Source organism: Chiloscyllium punctatum, chromosome 17, assembly GCF_047496795.1.
Source record: "Chiloscyllium punctatum isolate Juve2018m chromosome 17, sChiPun1.3, whole genome shotgun sequence".
NCBI lineage: Eukaryota > Metazoa > Chordata > Chondrichthyes > Orectolobiformes > Hemiscylliidae > Chiloscyllium > Chiloscyllium punctatum.
The window spans coordinates 50,591,406-50,607,389 of NC_092755.1; the positions used below are offsets into that span (position 1 = coordinate 50,591,406).

The following is a 15,984-nucleotide window of genomic DNA, read 5'->3' on the forward strand; positions in this document are numbered from 1 at the left end:
TTTCCTCACCTGTACTTTAAGAAAATAAACATGATGAAGAGTTCCACTTGTTCTTCATTTCCATAAAGATTTTAAGGTTCTTTGAACAAGAAATATTGATGACCTCATTAAAACTGATAGTTGAAAAGAGATATTGTGCCCACAAGAAATACAGCAGTGAATTGTTCAGCCCATGTAACATCATACATGAAAGCAGGTGGGGCAGATAAAATAAAATGTTGGTCACCTTCCCACCCACTCCCAACCTATCCACATATTACAACAGAGTTGGTAAGACATCAGGCATCACCCGCTTTTAAGCCAAATGAGGAACAAGAGGAAGAAATGGTGCAATGGTACAGTAACTAGATTAGTAATCCAGAGATCTATGAGGAGAAAGTGAGGACTGCAGATGCTGGAGATCAGAGCTGAAAATGTGTTGCTGGAAAAGCGCAACAGGTCAGGCAGCATCCAAGGAACAGGAGAATCGACGTTTCAGGCATAAGCCCTTCTTCAGGAATGAGGACAGTGTGTCCAGCAGGCTAAGATAAAAGGTAGGGAGGAGGGACTTGGGGGAGGGGCGTTGGAAATGTGATAGGTGGAAGGAGGTCAAGGTGAGGGTGATAGGCCGGAGTGGGTAGGGGCGGAGAGGTCAGGAAGAAGATTGCAGGTTAGGAAGGCGGTGCTGAGTTTGAGGGATTTGACTGAGACAAGGTGGGGGGAGGGGAAATGAGGAAACTGGAGAAATCTGAGTTCATCCCTTGTGGTTGGAGGGTTCCTAGGCGGAAGATGAGGCGCTCTTCCTCCAACCGTCGTGTTGCTATGGTCTGGCGATGGAGGAGTCCAAGGACCTGCATGTCCTTGGTGGAGTGGGAGGGGGAGTTGAAGTGTTGAGCTACGGGGTGGTTGGGTTGGTTGGTCCGGGTGTCCCAGAGGTGTTCTCTGAAACGTTCCGCAAGTAGGCGGCCTGTCTCCCCAATATAGAGGAGGCCACATCAGGTGCAGCGGATGCAATAGATGATGTGTATGGAGGTGCAGGTGAATTTGTGGCGGATATGGAAGTATCCCTTGGGGCCTTGGAGGGAAGTAAGAGGGGAGGTGTGGGCGCAAGGTTTGCATTTCTTGCGGTTGCAGGGGAAGGTGCCGGGAGTGGAGGTTGGGTTGGTGGGGGGTGTGCTTTACAATGGGTTGGCCGGGGCAGTCAGGTTTGTGGATTTTGGGCAGGAGGTAGAAATGGGCGGTGCGGGGTTGTGGGACTATGAGGTTGGAGGCGGTGGATGGGAGATCCCCTGAGGTGATGAGGTTATGGATGGTCTGGGAGATGATGGTTACTGCCCCCTTGACCATGACACATCCTCCTACTGCCCCTTTGACCATGACACCTCCTCCTACTGCCCCCTTGACCATGACCCCACCTCCCACCACCAAACCATCATCTCCCAGACCATCCATAACCTCATCACCTCAGGGGATCTCCCATCCACCGCCTCCAACCTCATAGTCCCACAACCCCGCACCGCCCGTTTCTACCTCCCGCCCAAAATCCACAAACCTGACTGACCCGGCCGACCCATTGTCTCAGCCTGCTCCTGCCCCACCGAACTCATTTCTGCATACCTCGACACAGTCCTGTCCCCATTAGTCCAAGAACTCCCCACCTACGTTCGAGACACCACCCATGCCCTCCACCTCCTCCATGATTTTCGCTTCCCCGGTCTCCAACACCTTATCTTCACCATGGACATCCAGTCCCTGTACACCTCCATCCCCCATCACGAAGGACTCAAAGCCCTCCGCTTCTTCCTTTCCCGCCGTACCAACCAGTACCCTTCACTGACACCCTCCTTCGACTGACTGAACTGGTCCTCACCCTGAACAACTTCTCTTTCCAATCCTCCCACTTCCTCCAAACCAAAGGAGTAGCCATGGGCACCCACATGGGCCCCAGCTATGCCTGCCTGTTCGTTGGATATGTGGAACAGTCCATCTTCCGCAGCTACACTGACACCGCCTCCCACCTTTTCCTCCGCTACATCGATGACTGTATCGGCGCTGCCTCGTGCTCCCACGAGGAGGTTGAACAGTTCATCCACTTTATCAACACCTTCCACCCCAACCTCAAATTCACCTGGACCGTCTCAGACTCCTCCCTCCCCTTCCTAGATCTTTCCATTTCTATCTCAGGCGACCGAATCAACACGGACATTTACTATAAACTGACCGACTCCCACAGCTACCTAGACTACACCTCCTCCCACCCTGCCCCCTGTAAAAATGTCATCCCATATTCCCAATTCCTTCGTCTCCGATGCATCTGCTCCCAGGAGGACCAGTTCCAAAACTGTACAACCCAGATGGCCTCCTTCTTCAAGGACCGCAAATTCCCTCCAGACGTGGTCGACGATGCCCTCCACCGCATCTCTTCCACTTCCCGCTCCTCCGCCCTTGAGCCCCGCCCCTCCAACCGCCACCAGGACAGAACCCCACTGGTCCTCACCTACCACCCCACCAACCTCCATGTACAGCGTATCATCCGCCGTCATTTCCGCCACCTCCAAACGGACCCCACCACCAGGGATATATTTCCCTTCCCTCCCCTATCAGCGTTCCGAAAAGACCACTCCCTCCGTGACTCCCTCGTCAGGTCCAGGGGAGTTGGGGAGGTTGGTGGGGAGAGTGGCGTGAACCAAGGACTGACAAAGGGAATGGTCCTTTTGGAAGGTAGAGAGGGGTAGGGATGGAAGATGTTCTTGCTGGTGGGGTTGAGGTGGAGTTGGCGGAAGTATTTGAAGGTGATACATTGATGCAATGACTACTGGGGTGGCAAGGGAAGACAAGGGGGACCCTGTCTTCATTATGTTTGGAGGGGGGAGGGAAGTTTAGAGCAGTGGAGTAGAAATGGACGAGGTGCAATGGAAAGCTGCCTGGATGACAGAGGAGGGGAAAGCATGAATAGTTGGATATCTGGGATGCTTGGGAGTGGAATGTCTCCCCGTCAAAGCAGACACAACGGAGATAGAGGAATTGGGAAAACAGGACAGAGTTTCTGCAGGATGTGGGGTGGGAGGAAGTGTAGTCCAGGTTGTTATGGGAGTGTGTGCGGGTTTATTGTAAATGTCAATCCATAAACTGTCACCGGAGATGGAAGCAGAGAAGTCAAGAAAGGGAAGTGAGATGTTCAAGACAGACTAAGTGAATTTAAGGGCATGGTGCAAGTTGTTGGTGAAGTCGATGAATTGCTCCAGTTCAGCCCAAGTGCAGCATTCAGCATCAATGCAGTCATCAATGTAATGGTGGAAGAGTTGGGGAACAGTACCTGTGTATGTGCTGAAGAGGGATTGCTCAACATGGCGGACAAATAGGCAGGCACAACTAGGGCCTATGCCACCCCCTGGATTTGGAGGAGCTCTGAGTGTCGGGGAAATGGAAGTTTCCGAAGAAGTGGAGGGCGTAGTTGGTGTACCGGATGTAGATGGGAAGTGCCTGGAAAAGGGGGAGAGAATGGAGTCCAGGTTAGAAGAAATGAGCTCAGTTGGCAGGAGCATGCAGGTCGACAGGTTGTCCAGGGTAGTTGGACTTGTGGATCTTGGGGAGCAGGTAGAACCAGGTAGTGCAGGGCTAGGGTCTATGAGATTGGAGGCGGTGGAAGGGAGATCACTGGAGGCGATGAGGTCATGGACAGTGTGGGTGATGGTGGCCTATTGGGCCATAGTGAGGTCGTGATCAAAGGAGAGGTAGGACATGGTACCAGACATTTGGTCTCTGCAACATTGAGGTCAGTCCTCAAGAATACCACAGCCATGTCTTTGTCAGCAGGTTTGGTGGTGAAATCGGGACTGGTGTGGAGGGAATGTGCATTGCATGTTCAGGGGGAGTGAGGTTGGAGTGGGTGAGGGGAGAGTGGATAATTCGAGGCAGCTGACATTGTGTTGTTAGTTTGCAATAAAGAAGTCAAAGATAAGTAAGAGCCAATTGGAAGAGGAAGGTTGGAGGCCAGAGTTGGGTTCCTTGGAGGGTGGTTGGGAGTCTTTGTCAAAGAAGAAGGCATGGAGGCAGAGGCGGAGGTAACAAAAGAGGAGTTCCATATTGTGGCGGGCACAGAACCCATTGAAGTGGAGGCAAAGGTTGGGGGGGGGGGGAGTCACTGTGAGAGGGAAATGAGAGTGGAAAGGGGGTGGGCTAGGGAACGAGATGGGGTTTGGGTATGGGGATGCTGGAATTTGAATTCAATTAAAGAAAATCTGGAAATAAAAATCTACTGATGACCATGAAATATTCTTGACTGTTGGATAAAACTATTTGGCTCACTAATGTTCTTCAAGGAAAGAAATCTGTCATGTCCAACATGTCTGGACTACATGTGACTCCAGATCTGCAGCAATGTGGTTGACTCTCAACTGCCCTCCGAAATGTCCAGCAAGCCATTCAGTTGTACAAATCACAACAAAGTCTCAACAAAAGAATGAAACTGGATGGACTACCCAGCATTGACCTAGATACCAGAAAAGACAATGGTAGAAACAGCATTTATAACATTGCAAAATCCTCCTTACTAACATCTGGGGGTTAGTACCAAAATTGGGAAAGCTAACTCACAGACTAGTCAAGCAACAGCCTTACTTAGTCACACTCGTTGAATCAAAAATTACAACAAATGTCCCAGACACTACCATCACCTTCCCTGGATATGTCCTGTCCCACTAGCAGGGCAAACCCAACAGAGGTGCAGGCACAGTGATACACAGTTGGAAGGGAGTTGCCCAGGGAGTCATCAACATTGGCTCTGGACTCCATGAATTCTCATGGCTTCAGGTTAAACATGAGCAAGAACACCTCCTGCTGATTACGCTGTACTGTCCTCCCTCAGCCCTCATCTACTTTTTTGGTCACCTCTTAAAAAAATGTGAGGTACCTTTCGGTTATGGCTGACCATGGGTTACATCCTCGTTGTTCTGGCTTCCTGCTTCCCTGAAGCAACATCGCTTGTGACTGTAGAGACCAGTGCTGGAGTGACAGTCCCGATCGCAGAAGTCATATCTGTATGTGGTTGTTGATCTGCTCAAATTCTACACTCCTCCCTTCATGCCGGTTTGTCTGTTGCAGTGCTCATTAGGTTCTTTTCCCCTGTTTGGAGGTATCGACAATAGACAATAGGTGCAGGAGTATGCCATTCTGCCCTTCGAGCCAGCATCACCATTCATTATGATCATGGCTGACCACCCTCAATCAGTATCCTGTTCCTGCCTTATCCCCATAACCCTTGATTTCATTATCCTGAAGAGCTCTACCCAACTCTTTCTTGAAAGTATCGAGAGACTTGGCCTCCACAGCCTTCTGGAGGAGAGCATTCCACACACCCACCACTCTCTGGGTGAGAAATTTCTCCTCAACTCTGTTCTAAGTGGCCTACCCCTTATTTTTAAACTGTGTCCTCTGGTTTGGGACTCACCCATCAGCGGAAACATGCTTCCTGCCTCCAGAGTGTCCAATCCTCTAATAATCTTATACATCTCAATCAGATCCCCTCTCATCCTTCTAAACTTAAGCGTATACAAGCCCAGTCGCTCCAATCTTTCAGTGTAAGATAGTCCCGCAATTCCGGGAATTGACCTCGTGAATCTACACTGCACTCCCTCAATAGTCAGAATGTCTTTTCTCAAATTTGGAGACCAAAACTGCGCACAATATTCCAGGTGCGGTCTCACCAGGGCCCTGTACAGCTGCAGAAGGACCTCTTTGCTTCTATACTCAATTCCTCTTGTTATGAAGGCCAGTATGCTATTAGCTTTCTTCACTGCCTGCTGTACCTGCATGTTTGCTTTCATTGACTGATGTACAAGAATACCTAGGTCTCGTTGTACTGCCCCTTTACCTAACTTGACTCCATTTAGGTAGTAATCTGCCTTCCTGTTCTTGCCACCAAAGTGGATAACCACATATTTATCCACATTAAACTGCATCTGCCATGCATCCGTCCACTCACCTAGCCTGTCCAGGTCACCCTGTATTCTCCTAATATCCTCCTCACATTTCACTGTGCTACCCAGCTTTGTGTCATCAGCAAATTTGCTACTAGTGCTTTTAATACCTTCATCTATATCACTAATGTACATTGTAAAAAGCTGCAGACCCAGCACAGATCCCTGCGGCACCACCTGCCATTCCTGTCAGCCAACCAATTTTCAATCCATGTCAGTATTTTGGCCCGAATACCATGTGCCCTAATTTTGCTCACTAACCTCCTATGTGGGACTTTATCAAAGGCTTTCTGAAAGTCCAGGCATACTACATCCACTGGATCTCCCTTGTCCATCTTAAGAGTTACATCCTCAAAATATTCCAGAAGATTAGTCAAGCATGATTTCCCCTTCATAAATCCATGCTAACTCTGACCTATCCTGTTACTGCTATCCAGTTGTGTCGTAATTTCGTCCTTCATAATTGACTCCAGCATTTTTCCCACCACTGAGGTCAGACTAACTGGTCTATAATTCTCTGTTTTCTCTCTCCCTCCTTTCTTAAAAAGTGGGACAACTTTAGCCACCCTCCAATCCACAGGAACTGATCCTGAATCTATAGAACATTGGAGAATGATCACCAATGCACCCACGATTTCTACGGCCACCTCCTTCAGTACCCTGGGATGCAGACCATCAGGTCCTGGGGTCTTATCAGCCTTCTGACCTAACAGTCTTTCCAACACCATTTCCTGCCTAATTTAAATTCCCTTCAGTTCAGGTCCTTCAACCACTATTACATCTGGGAGATTGCTCATGTCTTCCCCAGTGAAGACAGATCTAAAGTACCAATTCAACTCTTCCGCCATTTCTTTGTTCCCCATAATAAATTCACCCGTTTCTGTCTTCAAGGACCCAATTTTAGTCTTAACCATTTTTTTCACATACCTAAAAAAACCTTTGCTATCCTCCTTTATATTTTTGGCCAGTTTACCTTCGTACCTTATTTTTTCTTTGCATATTTCCATTTTAGTTAAGCTTCCCAGTCCTCCAATTTCCCACTCATCTTTGCTATGTTATACATTTTCCCTTTTGTCTTTATATGATCCTTAACTTCCCTCATCAGCCACAGCCACCCCTGCCTCCTCATAGGATCTTTCTTCCTTTTTAGAATGAACTGACCCTGCATCTTCTGCATTATACCCAGAAATACCTGCCATTGTTGTTCCACTGCCATCTCTGCTAGGGTATTGCACCATTGAACTTTGGCCAGCTCCTCCCTCATAGCTCCATAGTTCTCCTTATTCAACTGAAATATTGTCACTTCCAATTCTACCCTCTCCCTTCACAGTGCAGATTAAAGCTTATTGTATTGTGGTCACTATCTCCTAATGGCTCCTTTACTACGAGGTCCCTGATCAAATCCGGTTCATTGTACAACACCAGATCCAGAATTGCTTTCTCCCTGGTATACTCCAGCACAAGCTGTTCTAAAGAATCCATCTCGGAGGCACGCCACAAACTCCCTTTCTTGGGGTCCAGTACCATCCTGATTCTCCCAGTCTACCTGCATGTTGAAATCCCCCATAACAACTGTAGTAATATCTTTGCGATAGGCCTATTTCAGCTCCTTATTCAATTTACACACTACACCCAGGCTACTGTTTGGAGGCCTGGAGATAACTCCCATTATGGTCTTTCTACCCTTAGAATTTCTTGGCTCTATCCATGATGACATATTGCTTCAACGTGCTTCTTCATCTCATGCCGTCAGCTGCAAGCCCTTCCCAGAACTCCATAACAGTATCAAGTGCCTTCATGTCCCTCATGCAGAAGTCCTTGTAGCACAGCTCAGGACGCCCAATGGGTCTCTTCCCGGATGCAAGCTCTCCATAGAGGATATCCGTTGGGATGCAGCCGTCCTCCATGTGGTGGACATGGCCCAGTCAGTGAGCAGAGTGTACATGCTGGGAAGGCCAGCGCAAGCTAGGACCACTGCTTTGGACACACTGTCTTGCCAGGATATGCCCAAGATAAGGTGGATATTCCTCAAGTGGAAGATGTTCAGTCTTCTTTCCTGTCTGGCATATGTAGTCCATGTTTCACTGCCATACAGCAGTGTGCTTATGACACAGGTGTGGACATTTTTGTCTTCACTGTCAGTTTTAGATTTGTCCATACTCGAGTCGTGAGGCGAGCAAACGTTGAGGCTGCTTTCCCGATGCTCTTGTTGATCTCTGTGTCCAAGGAGAGGTTATTAGTGATGGTAATGCCAAGATAAGTAAACTGATGGATGACACCGAGTTTGTAGTCATTAATGGTGATGAGCGGCGGTGCCACTGTGTCCTGTCCCAGGATGCTCGTCTTCTTCAGACTGACAGTCAGCCTGAGATCCTTGCAAGCGTGAGAGAGACGGTCTATCAGTAACTGGAGTTCCTGCTGGGTGTGTGTTGCAACTGCAGCATCATTGACAAACAGCATGTCCCTGATGCGTGCCACACATACTTTGTCTTGGCTCTAAGGTGGGCCAGGTTGAAGACCCTGCTGTCTGATCTAGTGTATGGGTAAATCCCCTCCATTGCAGTGCCAAAGGCATGTTTCAGGAGCACAGCAAAAGAAATCCCAAAGAGTGTGGAAGTGAGGACACAGCCTTTGTTTGACGCTGCTGCAGATATTGAAGGGCTCAGAAGAGCTGCCAATGAACTATACTTTCCCCTTCACATTACTATGAAAGGATTCTATTATGCTCAGCAATTTCGGTGGGCAGCCAATTTTTAAGAGAACCTTGAAAAGGCTGATTCTGCTGACCAGGTCGAATGCCTTGCTGAAGTTGATGAAAGCAACATACAAGGGCATTTTCTGTTCTCTGCACTTGGCGAACGGAGAAGATCACGTCTATTGTTGACCTTTTAGCTCAGAAGCCACACTGTGACTCTGAGTATACATATTCAGGCAGTTTCTGCAGGCAAGTCAAGATGACCAGAGCAAAGACTTTGCTGATAGTGTTGAGGAGAGATATGCCTTGTAGTTGTTGCAGTCGCTTCTCTCATCCTTGTTCTTGGAGAGGTCAATGATCTTGGCATCCCTCATGGTACAGCTCCTGTGGTACAGCTCCTTCTTGCTAGCACTGGCAAGACTTCATGCAATGTGAACAGTAAGCTAGTCTTGCAGCAGTTGATCAGATCAAGAATCCCGTTGCTACCGAGGGCCTTACCTGAGGCCAGGCTGTCAATGGCCTTGCTGATGGCTCTGCATCTAGCTCGTTCCATAGTCGGCAAGCACGTGACAGAATCAAGTGCTGAAGTGGACATGGTATACTCACTGGAGTAGAGATCAGAGTAGTGTTCAACATACCTCTCTATCTGCTGGCCTTTGTGATTACTTCCCCCGTAGATTATTTGAGGGGGGCTGTCTTACTCTGAGCTGGTCCTACTGCCTTCTTGATGCCATTGTACATTCCACTAATGTTCCCTGTTATAACAGCCACTTGAATTTCCTTGATTGTCTGTATCCAGTACTCGTTAGCACAATGCCTAGCAGTCTGCTGTAACTTGTTCCTGGCAGCCCTGAGAATCTGCAGGTTCCTCCTGCAAGCTGACCGCTTGTACTCAGCTAGGGCAACACACTTGGCTTCAACGACGGGGATCATCTTGGTTGCCCTGGCCTCAAATCAGTCATTTGTCTTGCAGGTCTTCTTCCCAAAGATAGCCAAAGATGTGTGGTACATGGTATCCTGCAAGGTTTCCCACTTCTCTGTGGCAGAGCGTCTGTGTCACGAGGCACTGAATTCTCTCTTGAAAGCCTTTGAGAACTATTATGCAAGGTCTGGCTGGGACATCTTGCTGACGTTGATGCAAGGGTTCCCCTGTTACTTAGTGCGATGGAATCTCTTAGGTTGCACCTAATCTTGCAACACACTAAGAGTGGTCTGTGTCACAGTCCACACTATCATAAGAGCATGCATGGAGAACATGTTTGATGGCAACGCACCTAACTACGATCAGATCAAGTTGGTGCCAATGCTTTGAGCGCGGCTGTCTCCAGGAAACTTTGTGCTCAGGCTTTGTCTGGAAGTAGGAGTTAGTGATACACAATTGTGGTAATGGCACAGCTTGAACAGTCACTGTCCATTCTCATTCATTTTGCCCACACCAAAATGCCCAAGACAGGAAGGCCATAAGTAGGCTGCACCCACTCTGGTGTTGAAGTTGCCCAAAAGAACAAGTTTCACCTTCCTAGGGATGCTGCTCATGAGGGGTGCAAGATTGTCATACAGCTCATCCTTTGTGTCTGCCATGGAGGGCAGTGTTGGGGCATTCACGCTGACAAGGGTAACTGGGCCTGCGGTGGTGTTGAAGCAAAGACTCATAAATTGCTCTGAACCATTGATGCCTGGTTCTACCATGTTCATCAGACTGTTCTTTACTGCAAAGCCAACTCCGTGCTCTCTGGGGTCATCACAGCCCTTTCCGAGCCAGTAAAATGTGTAGTCCTTCTCTTTCAGTGAGCCCGCCTCTGCTAGCCTTGTTTCTTGGAGCGCGACATTGAATCTCTTGAGCTCGTTATTTATGACAGCTGATTTCCTCGAGTCGCTGATGTCCTGGAGGTTTTCTGAGAGGCTGGTCATCATTGTCTGGATGTTCCAACTTCCCAATTTTAGAGCTGGTCTCTTTTGTTGTTTTCTTTTGTTGTTTTCTTTTGTTGCTTGGTGTGGTGTTTACAATTTGCTGTTCCGATAATTCCTAATCCCCATGCACGCCATGAGAATAGCAGATTGTGGTGGGACAGCACTTCCTGGCTGGGGGCTTCCCAACTTGAGGCAGACAATAGCTATCCAGTGGGATCCAAAAATCCTTCCTACCATCTTGAGCAACCCCTGGCGTCACGCTCTACGCCAATCTAGTATTGTGTTGACATTGCAGGCGAAGTCGGAGTGTCCTCTCCAAGTGCAGTGGTGGTAGGATGCAAGCCTAGGCGGTATGGCATGGGGAACATGCTGTTGCCCATGAAGCATGTTCCCCCTCTCCACGACACTGACTAATCCAAAGGAACTGCAATGCCATTACAGTTGGTACCAGCGGCGTCGCAGGAGCTGCCAGAATGAGGTTGTATGTAATGATGAACCGCCTTTGGGACTGCGGCTCTGGAGTTTTCCTCCAGGTTTACTCTGGAAACCTTTCCCACAAGGCAAGCAAGGCAGCGGATGTTTGAAACTGGAGTTTCCCTTGCCAGGAAGCAACCCGCCCGCCGGGGGTGGGGGGTGCAGGGGATGGGTTCAGTGAGGAAGGCAATCAATGAGTGAAAGGCAAGATAAGATTCTGTTCTTTGTCTGAGTGTAAAGGGGCAGAGATGGAAGTAAGGGAGGTGGTGTGCTCCTCATTCCAGATATGGGAACATTCTAGTATCCCTGACAACTATGTCTGTAGGGCATGTGACCGGTTCAGTTGGAGAGACAGTTGGACACACTGAAGAGCATACAGGGGGTAGACAGTGTGATTGCTAGATAGATAATTACAGTGATACGGTCACATTATGGATTCAGTCAGGTAGATGGATGACCACCAGGAGAGGCAGGCAGATAGTGCAGGAGTGTCCTGTGGCTATTCCCCTCTCTAGTAGGTCTACTGTTCTGGATACTGTTGGGAGCAATAGTCTCTCAGGGAGTACATCAGCAGAAGGCAGTCCAGTGGCACCACAACAGGCTCTGCTGGAGACCAGGGTCAGACAAAGTCCAAGCAAGCATTAGTTGTATGACACTCACTAGTCAGGGGCACAAACAGGCATTTCTGTGGCTGCAGTCAAGACTCTAGGATGGTGTGTTGCCTCCCTGGTGCCAGGGTCATGGATGTCTCTCAGTGGTTGCAGTAAATTTATAAAAGAAGGTGAGTAGCCATTGATTGTTGTACTTGGTGGTAACAACAACACAGATAGGAAAAGAGATGAAGTCCTGAAGAGTGGTTATAGGGAGACAGACAGAAGATTAAAATGCAGAACCTCAAGGGTAGTAAATTGTGGAATACATGCATTGGCGGGTGTAGTCATAGAAGGATGTAGCGGATAAATGCATGGCTTGATAGCTGGTTCAGGGAGCAGAAGTTAGATTTTTGAATCATTGGGATCTCTTCTGTGGTAACCCAAAAAAGAGGGACGGGATATACCTGAACTGGAGGGGACCAATATCTTGGTGGGAAGATATGCTAGAGCTAATTGCAATGGCTTAAACTAGTCCGGCAGGGGGGTGGGATTCAAAGCAGTGGGGAGATGGAAGTAATTGAAACCAGTCAATTGATTAATGTGTTAAGAAACTCATGTCTCCTGTTTTAATTTACGCTTGTATGAGAAATTGCACATATTAGACATGAAAAGGTAGCATATAGCTATCCAGATTGGAAATACAATGGAACCAGATTTAGGAATGCAAATGCATTATATTTCAGTACCTGCTTAGCAGGAAGCAACCCGCCCGCCGGGGGGACAGGGGGTGGGTTCAGTGAGGAAGGCAATCAGCAATGAGTGAAAGGCAAGATAAGATTCTGTTCTTTGTCTTAGTGTAAAGGGGCAGAGATGGAAGTAAGGGAGGTGGTGTGCTCCTCATTCCAAATATAGGAACATTCTAGTATCCCTAACAACTATCTCTGTAGGAAATGTGACCGGTTCGGTTAGAGAGATAGTTGGACACTCAAAGCAACAAAGAGAGAGAAAGGATATGAATTGGTAACAGCAAGGAGGAAGACCCCCCTCTCGTTTTCTTTTCAATATGTCAAAAGTCAGTACCACTGATTAAACAAATCAGAAAAATATCCAAGAAGCTCAGCATTTTACAGATTTCACTACTGCTGAGAACATAAGACAAACTAAACAGCCACAGTCTCGGGAACAATTTTAACAATTAAGAACTCTGAGGATTATTTAAACTACATATTCTTTATCATCCTATTGTGCTGTACCTCCTCCCTTTTTTCAAAACTTTATCCTGTGCTTGATGTCACATTGTATTATTTTCTTGGGTTTAGTAGATAATATCATTTCTTTCCTTTCACTCAAGAAAACCATATTGGCTAATTCATTTTTTTAATCAAGCAAACTTACATTTGAATTGAAGTGTGATAGATGTAAGCTACAAAAAAATTAAAAATTGTTGTAGCTAACCAAGTGCACTTAAAAGAAGGGAGTTGACATATCACTTCTCACCAAGAATAACAAAATATACTGTACTTCAAAACCTGAACACCATTTTGGCATGAGCTGATAAGTGGCAAACAATATTCGTGCCACAAAAGTGCCAAGCAATGGCCATCTACAAACTAGAAGAATCTAACAATCTCCCCTTGGCACTTAATCATATTTCCATCACTGAATCTCCCACTGTCAACATCTTGGAAAGTTATTATTGACCAGAATCTGAACTGGACAGGCCATTTTAATATTGTGGCTGCAATAGTAAATCAGAGGCTACAAATTCTGCTTCAAGTTACACACTTCCTGTTTTGCAATATCTACCTACAATTTACAAAAAGCAAATGAGGAATGTGATGGAATGTGTATAGTTCCAAGAACAATCAAGACATTTAACACCATTCAGGACAAAACAGATTGCCACATCACTGCTACAGTTGTAGCTGAATGAGGATACACCATAACAGCTCTCCAATCACATACAACAGTACCTTGCAAACATACAATCTCTATCACCAAGAGGGGCAAGGGCAGCAGACGTGTGAGAATGTGATCCAGATGTTTCCTACCAAGCCACTGTGACTTGGGACAATTTCAACCTTCGTTCACTGTTGCTGGATGCAAATCCTAGAACTCCCTTTCTCACAGCATTCTGAGTGTACCGATACTCACCACCTCCTCAAGGGCAACTTGTTAATCTTGCAAACGATACAATCCCATAAAAGAATTAGCAAAAACATAGGTAAACCTCTCAACATGTGGTCAATTTCAATTAACGATATTAGTTCACAGTGGTTGTGGGACAACTGGGCTTTTATATACCAATAAGCTAAATAGGACGTTATTTAAAAACTGCAAATTCAAAGCAGTTATATAGTTAGTTCTTCATTCTGTACAGAGATATTCATACTGTAGATATAATACTGATATAATACTGCTTGTATATAGAATTCTTTAAAAACTGAATATTAAATACAGTGTTATCAAATTTACAATCATGCACTGCTAACATACCTATACATAAGAATAACTTCTTGTAGAGCTTACAGTTCTCAATTTGGGAATACCTTTTCGACTTATTTCAGAAGGCATTTGTGATGTTATTTTGTGCAAAATATATGTTTAAGTTTTTTTTATACAAACTAAACTGTATTTACTGGAAATGAAATCTAGTTTAGATATATTTTCATCTCCTGTTTCAAGCACATAACTGCTAGAGCCTTGTGATTCACAGCTTGCAATCACCATCTCAAATGCTTGACTCAAATGGTGAATCTATTGATTTATCTGTTGAGTTCAGTTCTTCCTAACTATAAGACACAGACATGCATTTATGACAATTTGGGTGAACTTTGATGTAATTGCACAGAAATCAAACACAAACAACTGAGCCATACAAATATTCACAACACCATAAAAGTTGATAATGGCCAACATTTCATTGAGCTTTATAAGAGAAATCCAAAACTGATCACACTGAACCCACCCTCTCTTCATCAACTTAGAAATTCCTCTGCTTCAAATAATCAAGGTTGTTTTTCCTTAAAGGATGAAAAATGGTATTGATTACATGACAACAAAAATAAAATATTAAAGGATGCTGGAAATTTGAAATAAAATTAAGTGACATCTGTTTCAAACACAAATATGTGCTGTTTTCTTTCAGTGCTTTTCATATCTGCAAACTCCCCCTTTTTCTAGATTTTATTTACTTATATAGTATTACACAGGAGGTAAGACACAGAAACAGGTCATTTGACTCAACCAGTTCATGTGGATGTTTATGTTCCACTCCAGCATCCACCCAACTTACCACATCGATGGTTACCCAAGCAAAAGTAACTTTTATTTTCTATAGATTCTATCAAATCCTCACAGCTTTAAAAGGCCAATACAATTCCTTTCTTGTTCACTCCAGTAATAACTCTATAAATAATGGGAAATAGATGTTGCATAATCGTTCTTCAATTCCAGACCCACACAAATGCAAGAATATAGTTTTATCACAATTTCAACCTAACCTTTAAAAAAGCAAGCTGTATTCACAGCTTCAGTGTTTTAAAAAATATCTATGGCCTCTCATTGCTCTTTTGTTTCTTTTATTCAAATGCATAGGAGATAAAGAATCTTTTGTTTTTATGGTGCAAAAGCTTAGGTAAATGTGTGCAAATTTCAAAAAGAAGGGTTTTGCTACTCAAAAGGCAAGAATTGTCACAAGTACAACTGATCCATTTAATAAAGCAATTCATTCCAAATTGCTCATACTTGTCATACTATCCACCAAAACATGCCTGAACGATCCATGGAAAAATATAACAACGTTATAGCCATGTGATATAATCACACTTCAGACGCTACAGCAGTATCTACCAATCTGTGCCATCTTCCTCAATCATGAGAAAATAATTGGTCACAACTAACCATCCTCAATAATTCAGTAGGTCATATGGGGATCAGCAGGCAGAGCAAGAAACAAAACACACAAATTTTAGTTTTCCATCTAAGAATTAAATGTTGTTAGCGGATAATACTGGAATGATGCATACCATTAGTAACACTATCCAGTTTTAGGGAAGTTGAAATATTAATTCGGCACTGGAAATATCAATTTCCCAAACAATAAAAGTTGTGTGTCAAATTTTAAGAGCATAGATGATACTAACAATATTTATTCCTTTTCTCAATACACCTTTTCTATTCAGTCTGTTACATTTATATTCCTACCTGCAGGGATTTGCGAGAACATCTCCAAAACCATGTGCAAGTTTTTGCGGCAGATGTCCTCAGGATCATTAAGCAGCTCAGACAGTGGAATAATGACATCATTTTCCAAAAATGCAAACCTGAAGAAAAGAAAGCAAAGAGTAAATAA

The 15,984-nt window shown here is 45.5% G+C and overlaps 1 protein-coding gene across 1 annotated transcript in view; it reads right to left on the bottom strand.

The window, feature by feature from the left end:
- Nucleotides 1–15,984, bottom strand: part of rsph14 (radial spoke head 14 homolog) — a 671,774-nt gene that overhangs the window by 607,946 nt on the left and 47,844 nt on the right. The window contains exon 3 of the mRNA XM_072587099.1: nt 15,837–15,955. Within this exon, the coding sequence (XP_072443200.1) occupies nt 15,837–15,955 (119 nt within the window). The remainder of the gene's footprint in view (nt 1–15,836; nt 15,956–15,984) is intronic.